Source organism: Plecotus auritus (assembly GCF_963455305.1).
Source record: "Plecotus auritus genome assembly, chromosome: 5".
In the NCBI taxonomy this organism is placed as follows: Eukaryota; Metazoa; Chordata; class Mammalia; order Chiroptera; family Vespertilionidae; genus Plecotus; species Plecotus auritus.
The window spans coordinates 185,722,030-185,739,186 of record NC_137776.1 but is presented as its reverse complement, the minus strand read 5'-3'; the positions used below and the strand labels follow the sequence as shown (position 1 = coordinate 185,739,186).

The 17,157-nt window shown below is 64.6% G+C and overlaps 1 protein-coding gene across 6 annotated transcripts in view; it reads right to left on the bottom strand.

Annotated features, from left to right (window-relative positions):
* The window catches only part of EXD3 (exonuclease 3'-5' domain containing 3), a 56,678-nt gene that overhangs the window by 18,355 nt on the left and 21,166 nt on the right, over positions 1 to 17,157 (bottom strand). For all 6 annotated transcript variants that reach the window (XR_013960622.1, XR_013960623.1, XR_013960624.1 and 3 more), the window contains exons 9-19: positions 13,287 to 13,360; positions 13,146 to 13,184; positions 11,683 to 11,849; positions 11,245 to 11,368; positions 10,823 to 11,033; positions 10,614 to 10,723; positions 10,074 to 10,236; positions 9,865 to 9,998; positions 9,040 to 9,201; positions 3,460 to 3,513; positions 2,982 to 3,113 (exon numbers count right to left, since the gene is read on the bottom strand). Coding sequence is in view for 2 of the 6 variants with exons in the window: in XM_080668677.1 (XP_080524803.1) it covers positions 2,982 to 3,113; positions 3,460 to 3,513; positions 9,040 to 9,201; positions 9,865 to 9,998; positions 10,074 to 10,236; positions 10,614 to 10,723; positions 10,823 to 11,033; positions 11,245 to 11,368; positions 11,683 to 11,849; positions 13,146 to 13,184; positions 13,287 to 13,360 (1,370 nt within the window). In the remaining 4 variants the exon portion in view is untranslated. The remainder of the gene's footprint in view (positions 1 to 2,981; positions 3,114 to 3,459; positions 3,514 to 9,039; positions 9,202 to 9,864; positions 9,999 to 10,073; positions 10,237 to 10,613; positions 10,724 to 10,822; positions 11,034 to 11,244; positions 11,369 to 11,682; positions 11,850 to 13,145; positions 13,185 to 13,286; positions 13,361 to 17,157) is intronic.

Genomic DNA, 17,157 nt, shown 5'->3' with positions numbered 1-17,157 from the left:
CGGCCCGCCGGTCTGGGCTGCAGGTGTGGGCACTGGGGGGCAGCTGCCCTGGAGTCCCCCTCACATGCCACATTCTGGGGGCCCCTTCCAGGGCAACAGAGCTGACATCCGGGACCCGCTCCCGCCGGGCGGGGCGCTCTCACCGCGGGGGACCGAGGGGCAGTAAAAATAGACGCCGAGCCGGCCGAGTCAGGGTTCGTGCGTAAGCTTTTTTTTTTTAACTCCCATTTCTTTGATAAAATATTTTCCCATGGACAGCACTGGGAACGTGCTCCGGGCAGCTGCCGCTGGCCGACCGTCCCGGCCCGATGGCCGGCTTGCGGGGCCGCACCCCGCCCTCCGCGAGGAGCCCGCCGCCCGTACCCGCCCCGCGGCTCGAAGGGCTCCCCGTCCCACCGCCGGCCGCCCAGAAATCGCATGCCCGTGTCCAGGGCACCCCCACGCGCAGCGGTCACTGCCGGGGGTCAGGTGCTGGGCGCTGGGGGTGCAGGGCTGCAGACGCCCCAGCCCCGACGCCTCTCCCACCTTCACGCACTCGCAGGTGCCTGGGCGCGGCCCGGGCGGGAGGCCTGCTCTGGGAACGCTCGTGTGCCGAGTGCGTTTCCCTCTGGGAATGGCACCAAAATAGCAGAAGGAAGGAAAGGACTGGGAATGGCCCGGGGGAGCTCTCCGGGGAGGCGGCCGCTCTGGCCAGGGCGGGGGCAGGGGGCTCGGAGCCAGCGTCCAGGGCACTCAGGCGAGCGGGGCTGGCGGGGGTGCGGGCAGCCCGCTGCGGAGCTCAGCAGAGGCCCTCGTGGGTCAGCCTGAGGGCACCGCTCTGCCGCCAGCGCCCTCTCACGGCCGGACAGCGTAGGAGCAGACCCGCCTCCCGAGGGGTGGGGGCGGGGCCGGCCTCAGCCGACCACCTTGGGGCACCGTGTGGCTCCGGTTCTGGGAGTTCTGGGCCTGTTGGCGTCCCCCTGTGAGGCCTCGGGCCCCCCTGGCCGCCCTGGGCACAGCGTCTCCCGGGCACTGGGCAGGGCGCTCAGCTGTCCCAGCGGCTGCTGGGAAGGCCACACGGGGGGCTCGGAGCGCAGCGGTGGGAGCGAGGCCGAGACCTCCTGGACCCACAGGTGCCCCTGCTGCCCCTGTGGTGGGGACCCGGCTTGGCTCAGCACTAATGAACACAGCGCCCCCCCCAACCCCCCTGCCTAGGACGCCTCCCTGGTCACCAGGCCGGGTTCAAGTTTAGAAAGCCTGGCTTCTCAGAGACCCCCTTCTCTGCTCACCTGGCCCTCCTCATGCCCGCCTTTCCGGGGGCCTTGTGGATCCCCCAAACACCTGCCTGCCCCCCGGGGGTCCTGCCTGGGGCCACCTGCCTGACGCCTCGGGGCTGAGCCCGGCGGGGGGCTGTGGCTAGCTGTGCTTCAGTGGCTCTGCAGGCCCTGAGGGTCCCCACTTTCTGACAAAGGCAACCGGGTGCCGGTGTCTGGCCTCACCCCACGCTGCCATCACCTACTGCCCGGGCAGCGCTAGCCCCCACGGGGGCCACGCACACAGGTCTCTGCCTGGGACCCCACCCCCTTCCCGCCGTGGCCTCGCACACCAGTCAGGGCAGCTGCACCGTCCCCACCTCCTCACCAGTGACCACGCGCCTGCGGGATGCAATTCGCCAACCCCCACCCGACCCCCACACCCCACGCCAGGTGTCCCAAGCCCCCTCCACACCAAACCCAGGGCCCAGCCCCAGCCCCGTCCCTCCCAGGCCCCGGGCTCAGCCTGAAACCTGGGAACCTGGCCACACACGTCAACCCGACCGACCCTCTGCCCCACGCCTGCTACAGCTGCACGCAGGCGCGCGCCCGCCCCCCCCGCCCTGTCAGACACTCCAAGTCCGTCCACTTCTGCGGCTCAGCACTGCCCGCCCCCACGGCCACGGCGGGGCCCACCAGGGGGAGCTCTGCCTCCCAGCCTTGGAGCCAGCCCCTGCCCCCCAGGCTCCCTCCCAGCCTGCCAGGCCAGGGCCAGGGGCCGTGGGTACAGGCCTCCTGGAGGCTGCCCTCCAGGCCTGGCCCTCGAGTGCTGATGGACATCAGGTTGCTACCCAGCACGTGCTTCTCAGGGCGCCAGAGGGGCCTTCCTCCCAGCTCCCCAATTTCCTGTTTTCTCTGAAAAGCTCATTAACATGCCTCCCCGCTTCTGGGAGGTCCCGGGGCCTTGACAGCGCCCTCCCCGCTCCGGTCCCCGCAGCCGAAGGGGAGGCCGGAGTGGCTCCGCTCCCGTGGCCCCGTGGCCCCGGCAGGGCAGGGCCCGCCTGACACAGGCCTCCCCTTCCTTCCTTCCTCACACTCTGCGGGGCGGCTGGAGGGGCTGCTGCCGCGACCAGCCCTCCTCGTGGGGGCCCGCATTCCAGAATGTTCTGCGCCAGGAGCCCCAGCCCAGCCCGCAGGGCCAGCTGAAAGGCTGCCTCCCCCCCTCAGCCAGACAACCCCCAGGGCGGGCAGGGGCTCAGAGCTCAGAGGCCCGGGCGGCAGGGAGGGTGAGTGAGCTCAGGACGCCCAGGCCCGACCCGACCCCCTCAGGTCTTAACCCAGGATCCGGGGCCACCTGGGATTTCCTCACCCGGGCCTTCCGGACGTCCCGGTGGACCCAGGAGCCCGTGGCTGCCCCGCCCAGCCCGACGGCTTCCGAGGCTTCCTGCCCTCCACCCGGAGGCCCTGCAGAGGCCGGCCGGGCGCAGCACAGCCTGCAGGTCCTAACGGATATCATTGCATCCGCGCAGCTCCCTTGCCCGCAGCCGCCTGGCCCTGGGCTACGGTGCCCCCCGCAGCCCGCAGCCCGCACCCACCTGGCGTGGGGTGGGGGGGGTCGGGTGGGCGGAAGAGGAGGAAACGACGCCGTGGCGACAGCTCAGAGGAGCAGAAACGCCAAGGCAGGTGGCCTCAGTGCCCAGCCCCCCGGCCAGGACTCCCGGGCCCGAGGCAGGCCGGGACCCAACCCACCTGGCAGCGGCTGAAGATGTCTGCGTGGGTGACGCGCACGTTGAAGTGTCTGAGCACAGCCTTGGCCTGCTGCGGCGCCTTGAGGTTGCAGTCCACCCAGAGGCAGCGCCCATCCCCGACCTGGGCCCGGAGCTGCAGAGATGGGCTGCTGCGCTCAGAACTGCCCCGCCTCCCTGTCCCCCAGCTCCCCAGTGCCCCCTCCCCCCTAGCCCCCCTTCCCCCAGCCCCTCTGTCCCCCCAGTCCACTTGCCCCCCCAGCCCCCCTTCCCCCAGCCCCTCTGTCCCCCCAGTCCACTTGCCCCCCCAGCCCCCCTTCCCCCAGCCCCTCTGTCCCCCCAGTCCACTTACCCCCCCCCCCAGCCCCTCAGCCCTGGGCCCACGAGCTTCCCCTTGGCCCACCCAGGACGCCAGTGGGCCGGTGGCCACAGCAGAGCGGAGGTGGGGTGCGAGGGGCGGGGGCCCGCAGGGGGGTCCTCACCGTGTGGTACGGCAGCCCCGACGTCAGGATGATCCTGCCCTCCTGCCTGGCCACCTGTGAGGAGGCAAGACCACCGGGTGAGGGCACCCGCCCAGGACCGGCTGCTGCTGCCCCAGTCGCCTCTGCCCGGGACCAGGGCGGCCGTGGGCCCTGCAGCACGAGGCCTGGGTGCTGCCTCATGGTGTAGATTTGGTCTTAGAACAGGGGTGGGCAAACTTTGTGACTCGAGGGCCACCATGGGTTCTTAAACTGGACCGGAGGGCCGGAACAAAAGCATGGATGGAGTGTTTGTGTGAACTAATATACATTCAAAGTAAAGGAGCGGAGGGGAGAGCAAGAGAACCGGATAGAACAGCCGGATCCGGCCCGCGGGCCGTAGTTTGCCCACGGCTGTCTTAGCATCGCGCAGAGATTTCACGTGACTGCAGACAAAACTAAATCTGAAATGCAACCCCTACACGTCCACAGGAGGTGCAAGATGAACCCCAGAGGGAGAGATGCCCCAGAGACAGGGAGACAGCACGCTGGCCACGCAGCTCTGGGGCCACGCGCAGGCCACGGCGAGCGCCGGAGGAATCCCACGGTTGGCGGCGACCCCGCGGTCACCCTGAGTGTCCGTGTGCAACGGCGACAGGGCCGCTGCTGCGTGTGAGGCTTCTCGGCTGAGAGGAGGGGATGTGGGGTGAAATCAAACCGACTGTGCAGTGAGCCCCAGACCTGAATGGAAGCCTTCAGTCTAGGCTCCTAGTCTGTGTTACACGTATGTACGTGTGTATTACACGCATGTACGCATGTATTTCATCCCTCCGTCTACTGCAGAGGCCTGGAAACAGGAGCCCGTCCTGTGCCCTGGACAGTGTGGCTCGGGGTTAGAGCGTCGGCCTGTGCACCCGCGGGTCCCGGGTTCGATTCCAGTCAAGGGCACGTGCCTGGGTTGCAGGCTCCATCCCTGGCCCCGGTCAGGACTGGGTGCTGTGTGTCTCTCTCACATCCATGTTTCTCTCTCTCTTCCTCCCTCCCTCCCTGCCTCCCTTCCACTCTCTCTAAAAATCAATGGGAAAAACATCCTTGGGTGAAGATTAACAAATAAATACAGCCCACCTGGAACGTTACGGACCGGGCCACCCCTGGGCCACAGAGCAAGGCCCCACACACACCCGAGAGCCGTGAGCACAGCTGCTGGGTCAGAAACCCGTTTTAAAGCGAACGGCCCCTTCTAACACCCTCTGGGAAGGCCGGAGTCAGACACGGGATTGTGACGTCACTCGGACGCGATCCGCACGGGGCAATGGAGTGCGGGGAACGGGACTCGAAGATACGTTTATGGTCCTGACTGTTTGCATCATAAAGTTTAAAGGCTGAAAACTACAGAGCCGAGCACTCGCTCGGAAATAGCCCCGAGAGAGCGAAGGCAGGAAGCGGGGAGACAAGAGTAGCAGTGAGTGAGGACCCACACGCCAGGTGCGCGTGGCTTGAAAAGACCGGTGAGGTGGACAGGCCTGGAGGCTGCCGGCACGAGGCGGGTGCCACTGGCTCTGAGGCCGGGCCGCTGCCCCGACGCCTCCCGGAGAAAGGCCCGGTCACCCGCGTGACTGCGGGACGCAGCCTGGGGCGGACCGAAGGAGCCGCACGTTCCTCCGAGCTCGGCCCGAGCGCCTGCGGGAGGTCAGCGCCACCGCGGGGAGGCTCCGAGCACTCGGCTGCGGGAGGGAGAGGAGCGGCTCCGCTCGTCTCGAAGGCCCAGGGACAAGGTGACGGGAAGGAATGTTCCGCCTGGACGAGCTCCTGGGATGGGCCCACAGGGACTGCCTGACGGCCAGCATCGCCCCTCACGGGCCCTGGGCACGGCCCATTTCTGCCACGTCCACCTGGGCTCCTTGAGCTCTTTCCCGCTGGAGGCCCATCACACTGGAGGCCCATCAGACTGGAGGCCCATCAGACTGGAGGCCCATCAGACTGGAGGCCCATCAGACTGGAGTCCCCATCAGACTGGAGGGCCCATCACACTGGAGGGCCATCAGACTGGAGGCCCATCAGACTGGAGTCCCCATCAGACTGAAGGCCCATCAGACTGGAGTCCCCATCAGACTGGAGGGCCCATCACACTGGAGGGCCATCAGACTGGAGGCCCATCAGACTGGAGGGCCATCAGACTGGAGGCCCATCAGACTGGAGGCCCATCAGATTGGAGGCCCATCAGACTGGAGGCCCATCAGACTGGAGGCCCATCAGACTGGAGTCCCCATCAGACTGAAGGCCCATCAGACTGGAGTCCCCATCAGACTGAAGGCCCATCAGACTGGAGTCCCCATCAGACTGGAGGGCCCATCACACTGGAGGGCCATCAGACTGGAGGCCCATCAGACTGGAGTCCCCATCAGACTGAAGGCCCATCAGACTGGAGTCCCCATCAGACTGGAGGGCCCATCACACTGGAGGGCCATCAGACTGGAGGCCCATCAGACTGGAGGGCCATCAGACTGGAGGGCCCATCACACTGGAGGGCCATCAGACTGGAGGCCCATCAGACTGGAGGCCCATCAGACTGGAGGGCCCATCAGACTGGAGGGCCCATCACACTGGAGGCCCATCAGACTGGAGGCCCATCAGACTGGAGGCCCATCACACTGGAGGGCCATCAGACTGGAGGCCCCATCAGACTGGAGGCCCATCAGACTGGAGGCCCATCAGACTGGAGTCCCCATCAGACTGGAGTCCCCATCAGACTGGAGGCCCATCAGACTGGAGGGCCCATCAGACTGGAGGGCCATCAGACTGGAGGCCCATCAGACTGGAGGGCCATCAGACTGGAGGCCCATCAGACTGGAGGGCCCATCAGACTGGAGGCCCAATCAGACTGGAGGCCCATCAGACTGGAGGCCCATCAGACTGGAGGGCCCATCAGACTGGAGGGCCCATCAGACTGAAGGCCCATCAGACTGGAGGGCCATCAGACTGGAGTCCCCATCAGACTGGAGGCCCATCAGACTGGAGGCCCATCACACTGGAGGGCCATCAGACTGGAGGCCCCATCAGACTGGAGGGCCCATCAGACTGAAGGCCCATCAGACTGGAGGCCCCATCAGACTGGAGGCCCAATCAGACTGGAGGCCCATCAGACTGGAGGCCCATCAGACTGGAGGCCCATCAGATTGGAGGCCCATCAGACTGGAGGCCCATCAGACTGGAGGCCCATCAGACTGGAGTCCCCATCAGACTGAAGGCCCATCAGACTGGAGTCCCCATCAGACTGAAGGCCCATCAGACTGGAGTCCCCATCAGACTGGAGGGCCCATCACACTGGAGGGCCATCAGACTGGAGGCCCATCAGACTGGAGTCCCCATCAGACTGAAGGCCCATCAGACTGGAGTCCCCATCAGACTGGAGGGCCCATCACACTGGAGGGCCATCAGACTGGAGGCCCATCAGACTGGAGGGCCATCAGACTGGAGGGCCCATCACACTGGAGGGCCATCAGACTGGAGGCCCATCAGACTGGAGGCCCATCAGACTGGAGGGCCCATCAGACTGGAGGGCCCATCACACTGGAGGCCCATCAGACTGGAGGCCCATCAGACTGGAGGCCCATCACACTGGAGGGCCATCAGACTGGAGGCCCCATCAGACTGGAGGCCCATCAGACTGGAGGCCCATCAGACTGGAGTCCCCATCAGACTGGAGTCCCCATCAGACTGGAGGCCCATCAGACTGGAGGGCCCATCAGACTGGAGGGCCATCAGACTGGAGGCCCATCAGACTGGAGGGCCCATCAGACTGGAGGGCCATCAGACTGAAGGCCCATCAGACTGGAGGCCCCATCAGACTGGAGGCCCAATCAGACTGGAGGCCCATCAGACTGGAGGCCCATCAGACTGGAGGGCCCATCAGACTGGAGGCCCATCAGACTGGAGGCCCCATCAGACTGGAGTCCCCATCAGACTGGAGGCCCATCAGACTGGAGGCCCATCACACTGGAGGGCCATCAGACTGGAGGCCCCATCAGACTGGAGGGCCCATCAGACTGAAGGCCCATCAGACTGGAGGCCCCATCAGACTGGAGGCCCAATCAGACTGGAGGCCCATCAGACTGGAGGCCCATCAGACTGGAGGGCCCATCACACTGGAGGCCCATCAGACTGGAGTCCCCATCAGACTGGAGGCCCATCAGACTGGAGGCCCATCACACTGGAGGGCCATCAGACTGGAGGCCCCATCAGACTGGAGGGCCCATCAGACTGAAGGCCCATCAGACTGAAGGCCCATCAGACTGGAGGCCCCATCAGACTGGAGGCCCATCAGACTGGAGGCCCATCAGACTGGAGGCCCCATCAGACTGGAGGCCCATCAGACTGGAGGCCCCATCAGACTGGAGGCCCATCAGACTGGAGGCCCATCAGACTGAAGGCCCATCAGACTGGAGGCCCAATCAGACTGGAGGCCCATCAGACTGGAGGCCCATCAGACTGGAGGGCCCATCAGACTGGAGGCCCATCAGACTGGAGGCCCATCAGACTGAAGGCCCATCAGACTGGAGGCCCAATCAGACTGGAGGCCCATCAGACTGGAGGCTCATCAGACTGGAGGCCCATCAGACTGGAGGGCCCATCAGACTGGAGGCCCATCAGACTGGAGGGCCCATCAGACTGGAGGCCCATCAGACTGGAGGCCCATCAGACTGGAGGCCCATCAGACTGGAGGGCTGATTTCAGAAGCACTTGGAGGACTCGGCCTGAGGGCCGTGCCTGGAGCTGCTGGGCACCAACCTCTGTGCCACATGGCGTCGCCCATAGGAGCAGAAGCCACAGACACGTGTGTAAACGGACTCCCTGCCCGGGACTGCGGGGCCACCGGGTAGCGCCGTGCCCATACGGGGACGCTCCTCTCTCCCTGTGGCTCCTGTGGGGGTGGCGGAGGCTCTGGTTTGCCAAGACCTCGGAGCGGGCCTGGCCCTCTGTGCCGCGTCCTCTGACCTTCCGTCCTCCTGTGGCCGCCCAGCCTCCCTCCGGGCCACGCCTTGGGAGACGGTCACTGCACCGTGACCTCCTGCCACGCGGCGAGGCCGGGCTCCCGGCGCGGGGCCGTGCCCCTCCCGAGCCCCCGGCGGCCCCTCGGTGCTGCGTTTGTAAGCGTGACCCCAGCCCTCACAGAAAGGAACAGAAAGGGAGCCCTCGTGGCCTCTTATACGAAATGCCCGTCCGCCCCTCGGAGTTTCGATTGGGGCGCGCCGCTGGGAAGGTTAGGGCGATGCCACGGCTCCCACCGCCAGCACGTTCTCGGGGAAGACGCCTGCCGGCGCCCCTGCTCACGGCAGCTGCAAGCCAGGCGCAGTGGGAATGGGGCCACTGCTCGGGTGGCAGACACACAGCGGACGGAGTCGGGGGTACGGGGTAAAGCTGGCCCGCAGACCGGGGCCAGGAGAGGGTCAGCCGCAGCGGCGTCCAGGCCCCAGGGGCGCAGTGACCTCGGCCCAGGGGGCGTCCACGCAGCGGCCGCGGCAGCACCCCCCACAGCCCTGCGCCCAACAGAGCCCGGGGGGACGGGACACGGGCCTGGGGGCCGCGGGGAGCCCTGTCGCTCACCTCGGCCGCCCGGCGGTGGTCCTCGCTGTTGCCCAGCGCCAGCACGTCGGCACCCAGGAGGCGCAGGCTGCGTGCCAGCCCCTGCAGCATGTTGTCACACACCACGCGGAAGGCCCGGGCCGGGATCTCCGGGGCGGCGCCCTCCACCGCAGCCACCGGCACCTGCAACACAGTCCCACTCAGCCGCCACCTGCCACCTGGACTCGGGGGGAGGGTGGCCCCAGGGCTGAGTGGTGGCTCTTTAAAAAAAAAACAATTTTATTGATTTCAGGGAGGAAGGGAGAGAGAGAAACATCAATGAGAGAGAATCATGGACCGGCTGCCTCCTGCACGCCCCCTACTGGGGATCGAGCCCACAACCCGAGCAGGTGCCCTGACTGGGAATCGAACCACCGTGACCTCCTGGTTCATAGGTTGATGCTCAACCCCTGAGCCACGCCGGCCGGGCTGGTCGCTTTAAAAAAAAAAAAAAAACTTGTAAAGAGAATCGCGAGCAGTGAGCTCAGTGCAGAAAATAGATAAAATGATAGTCACCCCCACTAGCTCCTGAGAGGACTCTGCTCAGTCCCTGGGGGTCCCATGGGCCCTAAAAGTGGGGTTCAGGGAGCAAAAAGGCACAGCCAGATGCTGTCCTGGACCTCGTGGGGGCCGGGGACACCCAGGCCTGGTGTCGGGAGGGGCTGGGACCCCCTCCAGGAAACTGCCCACACTCTGGGCTCCTCCCTCCAGGGGGAGGAACCAGGCCCCCCCACCGCAGGCCCCCCCACCCTGGGCCACCACCCACAGGACCCAAGCTCCTATGGAGGGACCCCCGTCTCCAGTCACCTGCTGGGGTGGGGCGGAGGCCTCCTGTGGGCCGGGCGGCTCCGGGCTCCTGGCCAGGTCCCCCGCCAGGTGGAAGCGGGCGGGCTCTCTGCACAGCGCCCAGTACACCTCCAGCAGGCAGTAGGCATCGGCAGCTGGGGGCAGGGGCAGCCTTAGCCTCCCGCCAGGGGGGCTGGGGGGCGTGGGGGCAGGGAGGGCAGGGCACGTACCCGCGTACAGCAGCTGCCCCTCGGCCAGGGGCCGCCGGTCCCAGTTGGAGAGCTGCTGCGCCTTGTCCAGGGGCTTGCCCAGCACCTGCTGCACCAGGAGGCTGAGGCCCCGCGGCCCCTGGGCCCGGTCCACGCCCGGGGCCGGCACATCGGCCTCCCGGATCTGCCAAGACAGTGCCCTGGGTGAGGCCCGCCCAGGGCAGGACGGCACAGCCCCCGCCCTCACTGCCCTGCGCCACAGCGGTCAGTGTGAGGACAGAGGGGCGAGGGCGGCAGAGGCTGGCTGGACCGGGGTCTGGGGCTGTGGTCCCTGCCCACCTGCCCGTTCTGGGTTCGTGCTGAGAGCTCCTGAGAGGAGCACAGAGCAGGGCTGGCTCCGGGGGAATCGTGGGCAAATGCAGGGACACCCTCGGGGGTCCCGGCGTCTGGGCCCTGGTCACCGTGGTCAGGGGCAGGGCTGGGGTGGGAAGGCCTTGAGAAGATGGACGGAGCCTGTGGGCCCGCCCCCCCTGGGGTGCTCACCCGCCCCGGGGTGCTCACCCGCCCGTGCACCAGCAGCAGGTCCAGGCCTCCCTGCAGCTGCTCAGGCGCGTGGGCCAGGGCGGGGCAGGAGGCCGCCAGGCTCTTCAGGTCGCCTGCCATCCCATAGCCTGTGGGCGGGCCCAGAGGGTGAGGGCATCAAGGACGGGGCCGGCTCCCCCTGCGCCCCCGGGCGGGCTCGGCCGGAGCTGGGGGCAGGCCGCGCTTACCCAGCTTGGTGATGGACGGGTCTGAGAGCAGCCGGGACACCAGGCCGGAGAGGGCCCGGGACGCCGGCCCGTCCACCGGCCGCGTGAGCGTGAGCAGGTCCAGCAGGAACACGCGGCCCTCGACGGCCACCTGCAGGAGGGACGCTGGGGGTCGGTCCCAGGCGCCGAACGAAGGCCTCCACTCCAGGTCCAGGCTGACCACCTGGCCGGGCTGCAGACAGAGGTGGTCTGAGCGGGCGCAGCCGGGCGGGGGCGGGGGGGGGGGGGCTGTGGGGAGGCCTGGCCACGCTGTGAACCCCTCCCTCCGCACAGCAGGGCCGAGCCGTAAACCGGCCGGTGCGTGCGCCCTGCTGCGGGGGCGCGGGGACGAGGCAGGTGTGGACAGAGCCCACGGCCTCGACGGGCGGCCCCTCGTGACCCACCTGTAGGAGCTCCGCCTCGTGCCTGGCCAGCTCCTCCCGCGAGGCCAGGACGTGGACGTCCTTCCTGGCGATGGGCAGCTGGTAGTAACGGCCTGTTGTGTCCTCGAAGGGCGCCTCGGCCGTCCTAGGAGGAGGCAGCGCTGGCACCTGCTGTCCCGGGGTCCCCCCCCCACGTCCTGGCCTGACTGGGCGGGGTCTGCCCTCCATCCTCCTCCCGTAGGCCTCTGTGGGCATGAGAGCTTCCTGGGGCGTGCGGCCCAGATGCGGGGCTCCCCGGGAGGGACCTGTCTCCCGTGCTCTGCTTGTCTGCTTGCTGGGAAGGGGGTGTGCACCCCATCCTGGTTTTCTGTTTCTGATTTCCAAACCGCCGGCATGTAAACCCCAGGGTCAGGGGCCCAAGGGTGCGTCCCCCTCGCCGGCCCGCAGCCTGGGGCTCACCTGCCCTGGAGCCGGAGCCGGCGGAGCTCCGTGGCCACCGTGGCCGGCAGCCACTCCTCGGGCAGCGACAGGTCCAGCGCACACCGGGCCACCGTGGCCGCGTTGGCGCGAGAGGTCAGCAGCCGCAGCAGCCGGCCCTGCAGCCACTCGCTGGACCCCACCAGGCCCTGGGGACAGGCAGGGTGGCTGTACCGCCGGCTCTGCGCGTGGGGAGTGGGTGCAGACCTCCCCCTTCAGCCGGGCGCAGCCTCAGGAGCGGGGCTGTCTGTCCCAAGGCCAGCGGCTCCCGGGACGAGAGGTGGGCCGCCGACCACTGTCCGGTCGACTGTCCCCTGCCCACCCCCCGCCGGGCCCTCTCCCGCTGCCATGCTCACGGGACCTGCCAGCACCTCCTCTCTGCCCGGGCCCTGAGCCCTGCGCCCAGCACCTGGTTGGGCCGCGCTCCGCCCCCACCCTCTCCCTGCGGGCAGCTCCGGCCCGGCCGCCCCACATCAGCTTCCCCCGTGGGAGCTGGGCCTTCCCACCAGCGTCTGCTCAGCCAGCGCCCCCGCCCCCCCCCCATGGCTCTGCCCCCAGCAGCCTGGGCCCCCCCCCCCATGGCTCTGCCCCCAGCAGCCTGGGCCTCCGCTTCCCGTGGCCGCAGGTTCCCACACGGACAATATGTGGAAAGCCTCCGCATTCTTCAGGATGTCCGCTGCCCCGCGGCCGCTGGCACCCGGGGGACTGCCTTCCGGGCCTTGCCTGGGGTCCGCGTTCCTCTCCGGTGACTCACCCCCCCTCCCTGCCCTCCAGGGCGGCTCAGCACTGCCCCCCACTGGATGCCACTCAGGACACCAGACAGCGTCAGCCCATCTGGGAGGGAGGTGACCAACTCCATGACCAGGCCCTGTGCACCCTACACCCGGTCCCCACACCCCGCCTCCCAGGCCACTGCAGCCCTGTGGCCGTGATGACCCCGGGGTCAGGGGGGCAAACCTGTGGCCGTGATGACCCCGGGGTCAGGGGGCAGACCTGTGGCCGTGATGACCCCGGGGTCAGGGGGAAGCCCTGTGGCCGTGATGACCCCGGGGTCAGGGGGCAGCCCTGTGGCCGTGATGACCCCGGGGTCAGGGGGCAGCCCTGTGGCCGTGATGACCCCGGGGTCAGGGGGCAGCCCTGTGGCCGTGATGACCCCGGGGTCAGGGGGCAGCCCTGTGGCCGTGATGACCCCGGGGCCAGGGGGCAGCCCTGTGGCCGTGATGACCCCGGGGTCAGGGGGCAGCCCTGTGGCCGTGATGACCCCGGGGTCAGGGGGCAGCCCCGCCTCCAGCACAGCCTAAAGGGCAGAGGCTGCTGGGAGGGAGTGGCCCTTCCTTGCCAACCTGTGGGGCCTCTGACCACAGGCCTGGTCTGCACGCCCCCCGGGACGCCCCCCGGGCCCCTCGTGAGGGCCGCCTGCAGCTGGGCCTCCGGCTCAGACTCACCTGCACGAAGTCGGCCCAGTCCTCCTGGGACAGGCTGCCCTGCAGGGACACCAAGGGCGCCTGTTCCAGCGGCAGCTCCGCAGGCGCGGACACGGCCTCACCCCCCTCACCCCAGGCCCCGCCTCTGACGGGCACACGCACCTCCACAAACCGCTTGTAGCACAGGTACCGCAGGGCGGCCAGGCGCTGCTGGGCCACAGCGTGGGGACACGCCGCTGAAAGAGAGGGCGGCTCAGCGCCAGGTCTGCCGGCTCCCACCGCCTCACCCCCTCTCCCCACGGCCTCACCCCTCTCCCCACGGCCTCACCCCCTCTCCCCACGGCCTCACCCCCTCTCCCCACGGCCCCACCCCCCTCTCCCCACGGCCTCACCCCCTCTCCCCACGGCCTCACCCCCTCTCCCCACGGCCTCACCCCCTCTCCCCACGGCCCCACCCCCTCTCCCCACGGCCTCACCCCCTCTCCCCACGGCCTCACCCCCTCTCCTCACCGCAGCCTCGGCCTCTGCTGCCCCCCACCCACATCGGGACCGCCTGCTCTTCAAGCCCCGAGGGGACTGGGATGCCCCCCCAGGTTCTAACAGGCCCGCGGGCGCCGGCGGGTGAGTAAGGGATCTGTGTGGAGTCTCCCGGCGGTGACACTGCTGAGCACCGAGGAGCGAGAGACACTTTCAGAGGAGGAGTCAGCCCGGCCGGCATGAGCGTCGGCCTGGGAACCTGGAGGTCAGGGTTCGATTCCCGGTCGGGGCACAGGCCCGGGGTGCGGGCTCCATCCCCAGTGGGGGGCGTGCAGGAGGCAGCGGATCAGTGATTCTCTCTCATCACGGATGTTTCTCTCTCCCTTCATCTCTGAAATAAAAAATATATATATTGAAAAAAAAAAAAAAGATGAGGAGTTAAACGTCTTTGTAATGACACATTTCCACCGCACCAAAGGACTCAGGTCAGGTAAAGCATGGCCACGCCGGACAGTAACTGAAATGTGTCACATCGCTTGGGCACTAAAGCACACATTTCTTTTCTTTTTTTTTTTAATTTTTTTTGTAAGTTTTACTTTTTTTAATATATTTTATTGATTTTTTTACAGAGAGGAAGGGAGAGGGACAGAGAGCTAGAAACATTGATGAAAGAGAAACATCCATCAGCTGCCTCCTGCACACCTCCCACTGGGGATGTGCCCGCAACCAAGGTACATGCCCTTGACCGGAATCGAACCTGGGACCCTTCAGTCCGCAGGCCGACGCTCTATCCACTGAGCCACACCGGTTTCGGCTCTTTTCTTTTTTTTTTAAATATAGCTAACCACAGGAGTTTATATTTTGTTGTTTTTTTAAAAAAATATATATTTTATTGCTTTTTTACAGAGAGGAAGGGAGAGGGATAGAGAGCCAGAAACATCGATGAGAGAGAAACATCGACCCGCTGCCTCCTGCACGCCTCCCACTGGGGATGTGCCTGCAACCAAGGTACATGCCCTTGACCGGAATCGAACCTGGGACCCTTCAGTCCGCAGGCCGACGCGCTATCCACGGAGCCACACCGGTTTCGGCCAAAGCACACATTTCTAACCAGCCCACGGGTAACAGGAGAAAGTTACGGTAGGAATGACCTGGAGCGAAACGCCAATACAAACAGCACGTCCTGAGCTCTGGGGACGCGCTTAAGGAGGACGAAGGCGTCACCTCCGGTTTAGTGGGTGGGCCGGCTCTCACACGGGACCACGAAAGCCAAACGCAGGACCACAGAGCAAAGCTCAGCGCGTGGACGGCCTCACACTACCAGGGGCACCGGTGAATAACGCGGATTTTCCCCATCCACGGGGTCACACGTATGTGGACATATATGCGATGTGGTACGGATGCTATGTTGTTGTAATGACAACAAGCTTCAACACTTCCTAGGTCACATCTGCTGAAGGTGTTAACATCATAGATATTTTTTACACTGAAAAATGTTGAATTTCGTGCCAAAAAAAGAGCATTTGCGGGAAGTTTTAATTCATTATTTTGAAGAAAAGTGCTGCTGAAAGTGATCGTATACTTTGGGAAGCTTATGGTGAACATGCTCCATCTCAAGATACATGTGAACGCTGGTTTAAACGCTTTAAAGGTGATGATTTCGATGTGAAAGACAAAGAACGTCCAGGTCAGCCGAAAACGTTTGAAGACCAACAATTAAAGCATTATTGGATGAAGATGGGTGTCAAACTCAAAAACAACTTGCAGAAAGATCAAACGTCGCTCAGCAAACAGTTTCCGATCATTTACAAGCAATGGGAAGGATTTTAAAGGGAGGAAAATGGGTGCCCCATCAACTGAACGAAAGACAAATGGAAAACCGAAAAGTCATCAGTAAAACGTTGCTTCAACAGCACGAAAGAAAGTCTTTTTTGCATCGAATTGTGACTGGCGATGAAAAGTGGATTTATTTTGAGAATCCCAAATGCACAGAATCATGGGTTGATCCAGGTCAACCATCAACATCGACGGCAAGGCCAAATCGCTTCGGAAAGAAGACAATGCTCTGCGTTTGGTGGGATCAGGAAGGTGTGGTGTATTATGAGCTTCTAAAACCAGGTGAAACCGTTAATACTGATTGCTACCGACAACAAATAATCAATTTGTTTTGTTTTTTATTTTTTTAAAAATATATTTTATTGACTTTTTACAGAGAGGAAGGGAGAGGGATAGAGAGCCAGAAACATCGATGGGAGAGAAACATCGATCAGCTGCCTCCTGCACACCCCCTACTGGGGATGTGCCTGCAACCAAGGTACATGCCCTTGACCGGAATCAAACCCGGGACCCTTCAGTCCGCAGGCCAACACTCTAGCCACTGAGCCAAACCAGTTAGGGCAATTTGAACCACGCTTGGGTTGTGAAATGACCAGAATGTGCCAGAAGACACGGCAAAGTAATTTTGCTTCATGATGACGCACCATCACACTCTCGAAACCAGTTAAAGACACGTTAAGAGATCTTGCCTGGGAAGTATGAACCCACCCGCCGTATTCACCAGACCTTGCTCCTTCAGATTATTACCACTTGTTCCGATCGATGGCACACACACTATCTGAGCAGCAGTTCAGAACCGCACGGAGAAGTGGAAAATTGGGTCTCTGAATGGTTTGCCTCAAAACAAGAAAAGTTCTATTGGGACGGTACCCACAGATTACCTGAAAGATGGGGGAAATGTGTAGCTAGTGATGGACATTACTTTGAATAAAGCACTTTTGATGTTTCTCTTGAAATTATCGTGTTTTCTTTGATTACAAAATCCGCATTATTAACCGGTTAATGATTAATCCACATTACTAACCGGTTAACGGTTAATCCCCATTACTAACCGGTACACCTAGTACAACCTTCCGCACAGCAAGGGAACAAGCAGAAAGTGAACGGCAGCCTGCGGAGAGAACGTCCGCTCCACCGATCAGAGAAGGTGAACATCCAAGACACGTACGGAACTCATAGAACTCGACAGCAAAAAGCCAAACCAAGCCCCCCTCCCCCAAACCACCGGGTAGAACAATGGGCGGAGGAATGAACAGACGGTTCCGGAAGAGGACTGACAGGCAACCGTCCAGGAAAAGGTGCCCAACGCCACTCCCCACCCGGCGATGCCGTTGGGAACCACGAGGCTTGCCTCGCCTTGCCTGCCGGGATGACCATCGGGAAGGACAGGACACACGTGCTGGCAGCGTGCGGAGAAAGGGCGCCCCCGTGCCCCGTGGCAGGAACGGGGGTCGGGGCAGCTACCTCGGTGCCCAGCATGGAGGCTCCTCGGAAAATGGAAAGCAGAGCTCCCTCGGGGCCCGGCCACCCCAGCCGCAGGCACGTATTCGGAGGAAGAGAAACCAGGGTCCTGAAGAGACCCTGCCCCCGTGTCCACGCAGCACCACTCACAGGATCCGGGCACAGAACAGCCTAAGCGCCCATCAGCCCACGAGGGACAGGCGTGGGTCACACACACGACGACCATCACTCAGCCGTCAGAGGAGAAAGGACACAGCAG